This window comes from Nothoprocta perdicaria, unplaced genomic scaffold, assembly GCF_003342845.1.
Source record: "Nothoprocta perdicaria isolate Ctin4 unplaced genomic scaffold, notPer1 scaffold_2, whole genome shotgun sequence".
In the NCBI taxonomy this organism is placed as follows: Eukaryota; Metazoa; Chordata; class Aves; order Tinamiformes; family Tinamidae; genus Nothoprocta; species Nothoprocta perdicaria.
In genome coordinates, this window is record NW_020455204.1 from 1,787,072 (window position 1) to 1,799,615 (window position 12,544).

Sequence of the window (12,544 nt, forward strand, 5' to 3'; positions counted from 1 at the left end):
TCTTCTGTTTTCAGCATTGAAACCCCTACCTCTTTTTCTTCCTTCCTGAAGAAAGAGGGATAAGAGAAATTTGCATCAACAGGCTGTAAATACGCTCGAGCAGCTTTAATGAGGTGCCTCTAGAATATGTAATTAGGTCTTGCCATTACTTCACCTAAAGGTTTTTGGCTCATTTTTGTCCTTCCCCCCCGCTCTGGTTTTACACTGTAATTACAAAATCATCTTTAATAAGAAAGCAACTACTGGAGGTTGGTTTCTCTGGGAAAAGAGACAGTGGTACCTCCCCCTCTTTCCTCTCTGGCCCCCAAGTATCTGCACAGTTGCTGGCTGAGTTTTTCTGTGAGGAGTCAGATGCACAGGAGCGATGCACTGAGAGTGAATGAGATCTCTGCCTAGACATTTCTCAGGCACGCTGTGGACAACTTTTTTAATGTAGTCTGCAGAAGGCTAAACATACAGAGGAGGATAATAATGCTGGTCTTATTAAAATGTTTATTCTCTTTCATCCTTTCAGTTCCAGTATGATATTCAGTCAGACCAAAATCACCTAAGTGTTCAATAACATAAGCACAAAAAGGCAGGAAATTTAAATGTGGCAGTTTGGCACTACCTGTAAGTATGGTTTGGTTTGGACATCAAGTAGGCTGCGTTACCACACGAAAATATTTGTGCAGAACAAACACATCACCTGTAAACACGTATTTGCATTGGCTTAAAATGAGACTCAGTTGCTGCTGCTAAGAGTACTTGGTCTGAAGATATGAAACTTTGCGTTTTGCTGACATAAAAAAATCAGACTTAATGAACTTATGTGCAGCTGAGATGGTGATGGGGAGACAGGAATGTGTTGGAAGGTCTGGTTTTAATTTAGTTAGCCTAAATGCATTCGTAGTCATGATGACTGTATTTTTGTTCAGTACTTCTCATTCACTCGGGCATCAGGCTGCGTTTTGTACATGTGAAATGTTCCTTTTCTTTCAAGATGGAAACTACTAGGAACGGTTTATGTTTCTTATCGGCCCCAGGACAGTGGGCTTAGATGAATCGGATCACTTGCTTCCATCCAGCATCCCTGAAACTGAAAATGAGGGATGGAACTTTCCTCCTCCTCCTATCTTCTATCCCATATCTTCTGACTCAGAGGGAACGAATAAACAGCTGGCAACCATCCGCCCCTCACAAGAGGGACAGATTGGGATGTACCTCGTCCTCCCACGAGCCCTGCACTGAGCTGGGACCGTCAGCGTTTTTTGGCGCTTCTTCTGCTGTTTTGCCCAATTAGCAGTTCTTGGGATAACTTCTCTGTTTATCACTGCTGCAGCTGCTCGGAATTTAGGGAAAGGCAACTTTATTTTTCCGTGATTTCGCTTTGTTTTGCTGTGGCTGGGATGACAGTGCTAACAGTTTTCTGCTGCTTGAGAAGACTTGAAACCCAGGTGGAAATGCAGAAGTGTCCCGACTGCAGACTGGGAACACTCATTTGCTTTTGGTTTCTTTTCAGAGGCAATGCTCACAATCATTTGACTAGAAACACAATTTCCTTAGTATTAAATTTTGATTTCAAGATGTGTTAAATCCCATGTGCTTGTAAATGTGACTTTCGGTAATAACTGGTTTCTGGGAATGTGGATTTTTTTTAAAAAATTCACATTTTTCTATGCCATTGCCATATCTCTTTCTCAGTGTTTTGCTCAAGTTACCAAGCTGGTAACAGTATTTTCTGAGATCCAGTGTTGCTGATAATCTGTCAGTTCATTGGAAACTCCTACAATATTTTCTCCTCCCACAGTCAGAAATAAAGAACATTACTGCCTTAACAAGCCTTTCTTTTGCTGAAGAAAGAACCGAGTGACATGGATCGCTTGTAAAATATCCTTAGTTCAGAGACACATACGGAAAGTGAAAAAAGAAATGCATTCTATAATTTGGAATTGATCTGTAGGGATCCCTGCTTCCTTAATGTAAAAACAAAACTAGACAAAAAATCCTTTTTCAAAAAAATGTTGGTCAGCTGCATGTATATGTTTGTCTTTAATTTGTGCTGAGTGCTATTCTGAATGTGGTCTTAAATAGAATATTAGAAATATATGTTTCATTTGTAGCCTGTATTAAAATGTCTCTCTGTTTGTAGGTTTGTTTGTAAATGCATCATAAAGAGACAGCCCAGAATGAAGAAAGCAAGCAGGAGTGTTGGCTCAGTGCCCAAAGTGCCTGGAGTAAATAAAGCTCAAACAACTGAAAAAACCAAGCCAGAAAACGGCTCCTCGGTGTCTGCAGTAACAAAACTCTCCAAAACTGGGACATCGGCCTCCCTTTTGAAGGTAACTCATAGAATGTTCTGATTATTTTTGGCTATGAAGCATTGAAAAGACTAGAACATTAAGACACCTTTAAAGCCACTTAGACTGGAGGCTTCTTATAGGTAATTGAAGAGAATTTGGATGGTTCTGTAGCCCTGGTCAGGGTGATAGGCTCCTCTGTGGCATCTGTACTTTATTTTTTCATGTTCCAACGTGTAACATGATGGAAAGCAAAGCATCTTGTAGAGCCTGGTGGCTCTGCAGAAAGAGCAGGGTGGAAGTTGTGTTTTGAGCTTTATTAGTTGTGTCGTGGCATGCTCGAGTAGCACCGTGGTGACTAATGGGATCTGATAAGAGCTATGTACTGATTCTGAAGAAAGAACTAATGAGTTATCTAACAAGAGAAACTTTCTGATGTTGGTGATCTGTGTTGGGTCAGTGCAGCTGTGTTCGTGTAGCAGTTTTGACCTTTGCTTTTGGCTCTGCTTGAGCTGAATTTTTGCAGGTTGATTCTTGCTCCTCAAATGAGCTGAAAGGTAGAGGTTTTCCTTTAATATTAGCAAAGTAGGGCAGCACATTTAGGAGCATCTGGTTTTCAAGATCCAAGAAAAACAAGGCCTGTTGAGGTGTGCTGTTGCAGAGCTCCTACCTGCTAGCAAACACTTCTGGCTTGCACTGAGAAGGTGGCTCTGGCTACAACTGGGGCCTGAACTGCTGTCACCTCCAGGAAGCCACATGCACTTTTTAGAAATAATGATCTAGAAATAAGTGATGTGGTGATTGCTGAGTTTCTCCAGAGGAGGTATTGGGAGTTACCAGAGCCGGAAAGTGTGTTCCCTTTCTGTCCTTTCTCTTGCCTCCCTGTTGTGGATGGTGCTTCTGCTGATGAACTTGCTAGCAAGGCTGCAGTTCGACTGCCTAAACCCCAAATGTTTGTGCCTTCCTTCTCAACTTGTAATAATCTTTTGATGTGTGTTGACTCTGCTAGCTTTGGCTTTCCAAAAACTTCTCGAAGAATACAGAAGCAAAAGTCTTTTGTGGTTTTCTTATCAATTTTCTTGTGTTGTAACCCTTGGTAAGATGGAGCATGAACAATCGCTAAAGAAATTTGACAGTTGTTTTTATAGTTTTATCCTTAGTATTAGCAGCGCTTCTGGCTATGCTGGAGGGTCAAATTAGGATTTGACAGTTAAATGTGTTTGAGACAATGAAAATTTCACCTGTAATTACTAAGACTTGTTTTGTGTTAGGCTTATTCGTACAGTTTCAAGTCTTGTGAAGTTGTTCTACCAACGATGTTTAATGAGACATAATAATAATAACATCTCTTTGAGTATTCCATACTTAAACAACCAAGTTAGTTGTTTATATTTTGTGGGTATATAGGTGCTGGCAACTCTCATATGTGTTTACTGTCTGGAGAGAAGTATCAATACCTAGTTACTTTTTTTTTTTAATTTCAAATTTGTTATTTCAGGGATCTTTGGTCTTGTCCTTGAAGTGTTTGGCACCTTGCTTTCCTCATAGTTTGTGGTTTATAAGAGCCCGTCTTGCTGGATTAGTGTGTATTTTGAGACATCCATTTAATAATCCTGAATCGTAGCTGCCGTTAAGACTGGGAGCATAGCAATAGGTTAAATTGCAGCCACTTGCTGACTTACTTGGTCTCCAGAATGCTTACATAGAGAGAATTGGGAGTTGCACATTGCCTAGCAGGCAGACACTGAGAAGTGCAGTATGCAGCTCCAGTACTAACCAAGTTTTAAGTTGATCAGTAATAATGTTGCATGACTGAAAATGGCTAATTTATAGGAATTCTTTTTGTTTTGGGACCAATTAGAGCCAGCTCATTTTTCCTTCCCCTTTGTGGTGTTGCCATAGGGTAGTGCCCAGCTTTGGGCTTCTCAAACTGTGCATTCTTCCATGGATTTACCCTCTTGTAGGGAAGTTAAATGTCTAGGCAATGAGTACAGTAAGAAACTGAGACACCCACCCTTATGTAGAACTGAATGCTTATTCCAGGGTGTGATACTAGGTAATAGGTTACTAACTTTTTGTAGGTTGCTGCTTTTTGTAATATTTCTGGTTTCTAGTGTGCCCAGAATATGTCAAGATAAACTGCCCACACTTTTTCTTTAATCTGTCAGAAAATACTCTGCAAATCGTTGTGCTCTGTATTTAAGAATGTGGCTTTTTCACATGCTTTTTGCTCCAATGAGCTCTGATCATGCTAGCAACCACAACGATCATTAGAAGACTGTAGTTCATACAAATGAATTGCAAAAATGTCTGTGAAAAATCAGCATGAGGATCGCAAAGTCTGAATAATGAAAATTAGCATGTGTTTTCAGTATTCCTGGGTCTGAGCTTCAGTACTGTTTGCAAAATGTCAGTAACTTAATTACAGGGCTGCTTACAGTACTCAAATACAGCAACAGTGAGCATCAAAGCAAATCCTAGACAGAAATAACAATGTCTAATGTATATTTATATAAGTATATTCAAATACACACATATGTGAGAGTATTTATAAGCTGAAAATAGAATTGGAATGAAGTGCAGTGAGTAGGTTCTACATGTTGAAAACACTAAGATGAAACAACATAGAGGTGCTTGTTTATGTTTGATTGTAATGGATGAAGTAAAGATGTGGAGAGGGAAAATAGCATACTAACAGAATATGAATTATTTAATTAAAAACCGTCTTTTGTGTATAAAATCAAAATAAGTCAGGATGAACATTTTAATTACTATGTTTCCTAACTTTTCACTCACTAATGGACAGGTTTTTAATGGTGTTCAGAGATGCGTTGTTCGCGGTAAATGACTGAGCTGTTTTCTTCACATAGTGAAATCTGCGTTTTCTTGCAAATAAACCATTTAGCACGTGACACTGATTTTCCTTTTATTAGAGATACGTGTTGCACAAATACTGTGATTTCTTGAGTCACGAGCGGATGCAGTTAAGCAGTGTCAAGAAGAGAGAGCTCCTGGCGTGCAAACTACGCAGAGCTTTGCTAACCAGCCCTGCGTGCCAGGGCTCTTTCATGTTTCAGCTTTGGGAAAACTTTTACTAATTGGCTGCGGAGGAGGCAGCGCCGTCCAACCTGGGCTACATATAGTTCACGGGCAAGTTGGAGAAAGCGGCAGCCCTAATTGCCTTTGTTCAGCAGCGCTTTGGGATGACTCACGGCAGCCTCTGTGTATTTTGTGCAGCAATTTTCTTATTCGAGCTGAGTCACATTTGACCTAGTTGGCTTGATAACATCTGGTGGTGCTTTAAGTGCCTCAGAGCTTAATCTAATTTCCCACTCCTTTAGCAAGGTAAAAACGCTGACAGCTCCGAATATTTGAACCATCACCTGGTGAGCAGGAGCAGAGAGCAGTTCTGTTCTGGGACTCCCATAACCAGTTGTTTTTAGGCAGTGTAAGCATTAGCATCACAAAGTTGTTCCCCCTCCTGCCGCTCATGCCCACTCCTAAACATTAGATGTGAAGTCCAATTAGGTATTAAGAAAACGGCACCAGTTAGCAGAGGATTTAGGGTTTTCACTCAGTAATAAACCTGAGCCAAGCACAGCTTTATATCAGCGTAGGCTGTACTGGGTTGGTTCTGCAGCCCCCAAGTTTGTGTCCTCCTCTTGCTGCTTAAGCTGCCCGTGCTGTTTTGCACAGCTGTGTGACGCCGCAGATCAAGGAACCGATCTGGCCCCTGGGAGCATGGAGCCCTTTGAAAAGGCTCCAGTTTACCCAGCAAAATGTGCACAGAGAACGTGGGAATAAAAGCGCTCCCAGAAGAGAGGGGTAGGGGAACTGCAGCAAGGGCTGGTTTAAATGCATGTCTAAGTGCAGCTTGAGGGATGTCTGTTCTTCCAAACTTCTAAAATCCTTTTTAGAAGGCTATACCATTTCTTAAATGATTCAGCATAAAATGTTCTTGTTCTAGAGGATTTTGCCCTCCCAGAATGCTTTTTATCTGTCAGTTATGTGCTTTTTCAGCATCTGCTTGCAGAACAAATATGTTGTTTTTCCCAACTCCTTCTTGTTTTGCAGCTGCTGTCATTTGTAAATGGCACAAGTCACATCCGTGGCTCTGAGCTTGCTCTACAGTCTTGTGATCAGTGAACCTAGCAGTTCTGAAATACCGGGTTGCAAAAAGTTACTGTAGAGAATCAGATGCAAATACTCTTTTCATTAAGCCTCGGTGACTTCATTTTTAATGAATAGAATCCTAAGGTCTAGCAGTTCTTAAATACAAGGGGAACCAGAAGTTAATATAAACCTACAGAAACTGGAAGTCATAATGTAAAGCAACTGCTTAGGTCCTACCTACTATCTTGCTTTGTGAGGCTTCAGATGTTGCAACCAGCTAAGTAATATTGTTACTCAAAGAATGCTGCTGATACAGATGCTTTCTTTTCTTGTTTTTAGCTCTTATAAACAGGAAACATATTTAACATTCTTTTTTTATGCATTTGACAAAATGCCTTTTTGAAGAGTTCTAAAAACTTCTGATGAATACTTAGTATTTTAGAGTTTGCCTTGCTCTGAAAAGCGTATTCTTGATCTGGGAACCTGGCTTCTTCAGACTTCTGTGGTTTGTATCTTGTCACGTTCCAGAGAGCTTTTTTGGCTAACAGTAGTTTCAGAGAGGAGCTTGGAGATAGCCTGTCTTTGAGGGTGCTTAGTACAGAGCATGCAAACAAGGCAAGGTTTATGGTGTGTGGGACCTCCATCCATAGGGAATGTTCTCCTGGTGTCTAGGAGTTTGGGGGGTTGCATTTTGACCTAGAAATTGGGTATTATGTATTAATCTTTGATTTTTTTTGTTTGCTTGGTTTAGTTGTGAATCCACTCACTAGAAAACATGTAATATTTTTGCTTCCTTTAGAAGGACATGATACAAACTTCCTTATATTTTCTGGTTTGCCTACCATAAGAAAAGCATTCATGCTTGTCCTTGAGCAATTCTTCATGTGAAATTGAAAGGTATTACACTACTTTGTGTTACTGTGCAACCATTATTTTCAATTCTCTTTTATTTGCAAAATGAAGCATTTTCTTCTGTCTAGAAGAGAATAATTGGCTGTGGTCAGTGATAAGAGGCTGAAGTTCAATCTCAACTTTACTCTGAGTGCAATTACACTTTGCAATATATTTCAAAGACACACGAATAATCATATATGTACCTTCCAGATATCAAACTTAAGTTGAGAGCATCTTTAAGATAAGAAATGTTGCCTGTGGAGACTTATTGGTCCGTTGTCCTAAAGCAGTCTCTCTCTCTCTTTCAGACTAAGAGTAATGATGACCTCTTAGCGGGGATGACTGGTGGCGGTGGAGTGACAATGACCAACGGTGTCAAGGCAAAGAAGAACACTTCTGCATCAACAGCATCTTCAGCTTCAGGGACCACCATGAGCAGTCTGGAAACCAAACAAAAAACTGTAGCAGGTAAAAGGGTGCATTGACACTAAAGGAGGGTGGTTGGATGATTTTTTCTGTTCCTGTTGTGTAGTCAGGGTCTAAATTGCCCTAATGAAATGGTCAGTAAGGCCACGCTGAAGTTGAGCATCTCCTGTGCTTTGACTCTGGTCTCCTCCTGTTTTGTAGTAGTGCGATTGCCTGTGATATCTTCTTGCTGTAGTATTTTTAGTATTATCTATTATTTTACGAAAATCAAGCAGATAGCTTTCATAAACTGGTATTTTGTGTTTTATCAATACGGATGGAAAATAGTTCTTGTCCTCCAATGATAGGTTTTGGGATTCAGTACTCCAGCAAAGTTAAAAGGTGTCTGTTATAAGGTTATAAGTTAGTACTAGGTTATATATTTGTAAGTTATATAAGTACTATAGTGCTTTTAGTACTATATACCTTATAACTATGAAAGTTTTAAGGTGTATTTATGGCTATAGCTATATATATAACTTTATATAGCTATGTAACTGTATAAGTAGTATAAGGTAGTACTAGCAGTAATCCATCCTGATCTTTCTCAAATATGATGAAAATATTTAAAACTTTACTTTTGGGAAATCATAGTATATAAGTCATCACTTAAAAGCTTACATTCAAATCTGCTGAAAAGAGATAAATTAGAATTGCAGAATTAGCACTTTGGGGATGGAATGCAATCTATCAGAAGCTGTTTAAGGCAAAAGACACTTGCAAGTTGTACAATTTTAAATTTAAAGTAGTTTTCAAAATGCTGATGAAACATACCGGTATCAATTAAAATTGCACTTATTATAAGCATTCTGACAGCTCAATGCAATTAAAATACATTTACAGTTAATATTTAATGGAATGCATTTGCCAGTGTGTTTTGGAACAGCAGTCATTATGTAGTGACTATAGTGATTATATATAGACTACATATAGCGAATATGTAGTCTTGTATTACAGATACTGGTTTTGTTAAGCTGATATTCCTGACTTTCGGAAAACATACAGGTCCAAGTTCCACAACTAAGCGTAGCACTTCGTCTGGAAATAAAGAATCAAGTTCTTCTCGAGAGAGAATACGGGACCGTTCCCGTTTGAGCCAGAGCAAGAAGCTCCCTCTGACTGGACAAGGGACCAACGATATGGTACTGGCAAAACGTTCCCGCAGCCGTACCAATCCGGAATCGGATATTCGAATGAGCAAGTCCAAGTCAGACAATCAGATCAGTGACAAAGCTGCTTTGGAAGCAAAGGTGAACGATCTTTTGACGCTAGCAAAAACTAAAGATGTGGAAATCTTGCATCTGAGGAATGAACTGAGGGATATGCGTGCTCAGCTGGGACTTAATGAAGATCAAATCGAAGGCGATGAAAAATCTGAAGAAAAGGAAGCCATTGTTGTCCATCAGCCCACGGATGTCGAGTCCACATTGCTACAGTTACAGGAGCAAAACACTGCCATCCGAGAGGAGCTCAACCAGTTGAAAAATGAGAATCGCATGCTAAAGGACAGGCTAAATGCATTGGGGTTTTCTTTGGAGCAAAGGCTGGACAACTCTGAAAAGCTCTTTGGCTATCAGTCCTTGAGCCCAGAGATTACAGCTGGCAACCACAGTGATGGTGGTGGTACTCTTACTTCTTCAGTGGAAGGTTCTGCGCCAGGGTCAATGGAAGACCTCTTAAGTCAAGATGAAAATACTTTGATGGACAACCAACATAGTAACTCGATGGATAATTTAGACAGTGAGTGCAGTGAAGTTTATCAGCCGCTGACATCAAGTGATGATGCCTTAGATGCTCCCTCATCTTCAGAGTCTGAGGGTGTACCAAGTATTGAGAGATCTAGAAAAGGAAGCAGTGGCAATGCCAGTGAAGTGTCCGTAGCTTGTCTGACTGAACGGATACATCAGATGGAAGAGAACCAACACAGCACAGCAGAAGAACTCCAGGCAACACTGCAAGAGCTTGCAGATTTACAGCAGATAACCCAAGAGCTGAACAGTGAGAACGAAAGACTTGGAGAGGAGAAAGTAATCCTTATGGAATCTTTGTGCCAGCAAAGTGACAAGTTGGAGCACTTCAGCCGGCAGATCGAGTACTTTCGGTCTCTTTTAGATGAACACCATATCTCCTACGTAATTGATGAAGATATGAAAAGTGGTCGCTACATGGAGTTAGAGCAGCGCTACATGGATCTTGCAGAGAACGCTCGGTTTGAGCGGGAGCAGCTGCTAGGTGTTCAGCAGCACTTGAGCAACACTTTGAAGATGGCAGAACAAGACAACAAGGAGGCCCAAGAAATGATAGGGGCCTTAAAAGAACGAAATCATCACATGGAACGGATTATAGAATCGGAGCAGAAGAGCAAGACAGCAATAGCATCAACCCTGGAGGAGTACAAAGCCACAGTAGCCAGTGACCAAATTGAGATGAACAGGCTGAAAGCTCAGTTAGAGCATGAAAAGCAGAAAGTGGCTGAGCTGTATTCTATACACAATTCCGGAGATAAATCGGATATACAAGATTTGCTGGAGAGTGTCAGGCTGGATAAAGAAAAAGCAGAGACGTTGGCCAGTAGTCTGCAAGAAGAGCTGGCCCACACTCGCAATGATGCTAATCGATTGCAGGATGCCATTGCTAAGGTATTGCTTAAAACAAGCCAGTGTATTTTAATATTGTGTGTATACCAGGGCTTTTGTCATCTATCTTTGCAGTACTTCTAGAAATAAAGGGTTAAGTTAGGTTTATCAGACTGTGGTAATATTAGGATTGCTTTCTCGTCTTTTCCTACAAAAACGATGTGCATCTTTTAAAACACAGAGATACATTCAACCACAGGATATTTGTTTCTTTCTTTGTTTTTACAAATAGCTTTATTGAAATTCAAATTATGCTGAGGGATGAACTTACTTGGCTTTTATGCTTAAATTGTGTGCCTTCTGCAAGAGTTTCAGTGAGTTTAGTGCCGAAGTGGTGAAAAAGAGATGCCGCAGAGGAAGGCCCTGGATTCACAGTGGGTTTGAGAGCATTCTCCAGCTGTTGTTGACTTGCAGGAGCATTTACAGATGTAGTAGGAATATTTTCAAGTTTATGCCAAATTCCATGTTAGGTGCAAAACAACATATTTTTGTCAAGGGCCAGTTAGAATCAACATTAATCTGAAAATAAATACATATTTTTTATGGTTAGTGTTGGGTAGTGATAGTACTGTTATAAATTGTTTGAAACGGATGACTTAAAGCAGGGTATTGTGTGGATTAAAATTGGTGCCTGACTGTGGTGACCCACCCTAAGCCATGACCTAATTTCTCTTGTTTTTCTGGCACCCTATTTTGCTGCTGGGCTTGGGGGCTAATGTTACTATGCCTCTGATCTCAGCTAGGCATTATTTAAGTTGCAGTTTCATGTGGCAGGATAAAACAGTCTCGTTGCTCCCAAAAGGGAGAAATCTGCTACTTCTTCCTTTCCATGTTTTTACTGAGGCAGTTCAATAGCTTGCAAGGCTCCCCTGGGAACTGCTTCACTAACACATAACACAGAAATAAGGAGCTTTCTACTTTGTTAAGGAAATGAATCATCTCTCAGATCCAGCAAGCACTAAACTTGATGCATGGGGGAGAGGGCAGACTTTTTTGGCAAGGGAAAGAAAGGGTAAAGGGATTTTCTGTTTTCTGTGGCAGCTAGATGTTAAATTGGATCAGCTGCTCATGAAACCACAGCCTTGGTACTGTGGTGGTATTGCCTTGCCTGAATGCAAGATAGTGCTATTACAGAGTGCCTGGGGAAGGCTCATATAGGCACCTTGGGAATAAAAATGTTTTATTCTGGCTCAGGAAAATAGTTGCACTGTAACAATGCATTTTTAAAGGCTTATATTTAGCTTCTTGGCCCATACTTTTTTTATGTTTGATTGGGAAGATATACTTTAGGTATGACAGTTATGAAACTAAAAGAAACCAAAAATATGTTTTAAAATGCAATCAATTTAGCTAATGGTGTTATGATACGGTATTTCTTTTTCAGGTTGAAGATGAATACAGAGTGTTTCAAGAAGAGGCCAAGAAACAAATCGAGGATCTCAATGTCACTCTAGAGAAACTTCGGGCAGAGCTAGATGAAAAAGAGACTGAGAGAAGTGACATGAAAGAAACAATTTTTGAGCTGGAAGATGAAGTAGAACAGCATCGTGCTGTGAAACTTCACGACAATCTCATCATATCTGATTTGGAGAGTAAGTATTAGGAGCTTCTCTTGTGAGGGAGGAAGAAGATGCTTTAGCATAGCTGAAATAGAATACTGAAATAGTGAAAGTATTTTTACTTGTCTTTCATATATCTGAAATCTAGTTAGACTGGCTTTGCAGAACCCTTATACTATTGAAAGAGAGGTCAGCTTGTCTTTGCTTTTCCAGTTTGGTTGGTATGGGAACAAAAACCTGTGAATTAAGAATAAATATAAAAACTGATTATGCTGTTTTCAGGTTGTTTTTCAAATTGGAAGAACATGTAATTACAGACTTAATAATAGTGTGCTACTCATGCATTTTGAAGACTGGCTGATTGATGTAATTTTTTAAGAATCATCTTTTTCAAGTGCCAAAATATCAAAATTTACTAGCTGCCTTGAGAATTTGCCTAACTAATGATTCTTTCCACTTGAAAAGTGTTTTTGATGGAAAAATGGGTGGATTTAGTGATGTAAGCCCTAAAATGCACAGGTGTCATAGTTGAGATGTCAATATGCATGTACTATGTATTTCTCCCTGTGTAGATTTGATCATAATGTTGTATCCATCT

General features: G+C 39.9%; 1 protein-coding gene across 2 annotated transcripts in view; it reads left to right on the plus strand.

The window, feature by feature from the left end:
- Positions 1-2,131: 2,131 nt before the first annotated feature.
- The window catches only part of SPECC1L (sperm antigen with calponin homology and coiled-coil domains 1 like), a 48,326-nt gene continuing 37,913 nt past the window's right edge, over positions 2,132-12,544 (plus strand). For both annotated transcript variants that reach the window (XM_026037675.1, XM_026037676.1), the window contains exons 1-4: positions 2,132-2,321; positions 7,595-7,754; positions 8,757-10,390; positions 11,772-11,979. In XM_026037675.1, the coding sequence (XP_025893460.1) occupies positions 2,169-2,321; positions 7,595-7,754; positions 8,757-10,390; positions 11,772-11,979 (2,155 nt within the window). In that variant the 5' untranslated portion in view covers positions 2,132-2,168. The remainder of the gene's footprint in view (positions 2,322-7,594; positions 7,755-8,756; positions 10,391-11,771; positions 11,980-12,544) is intronic.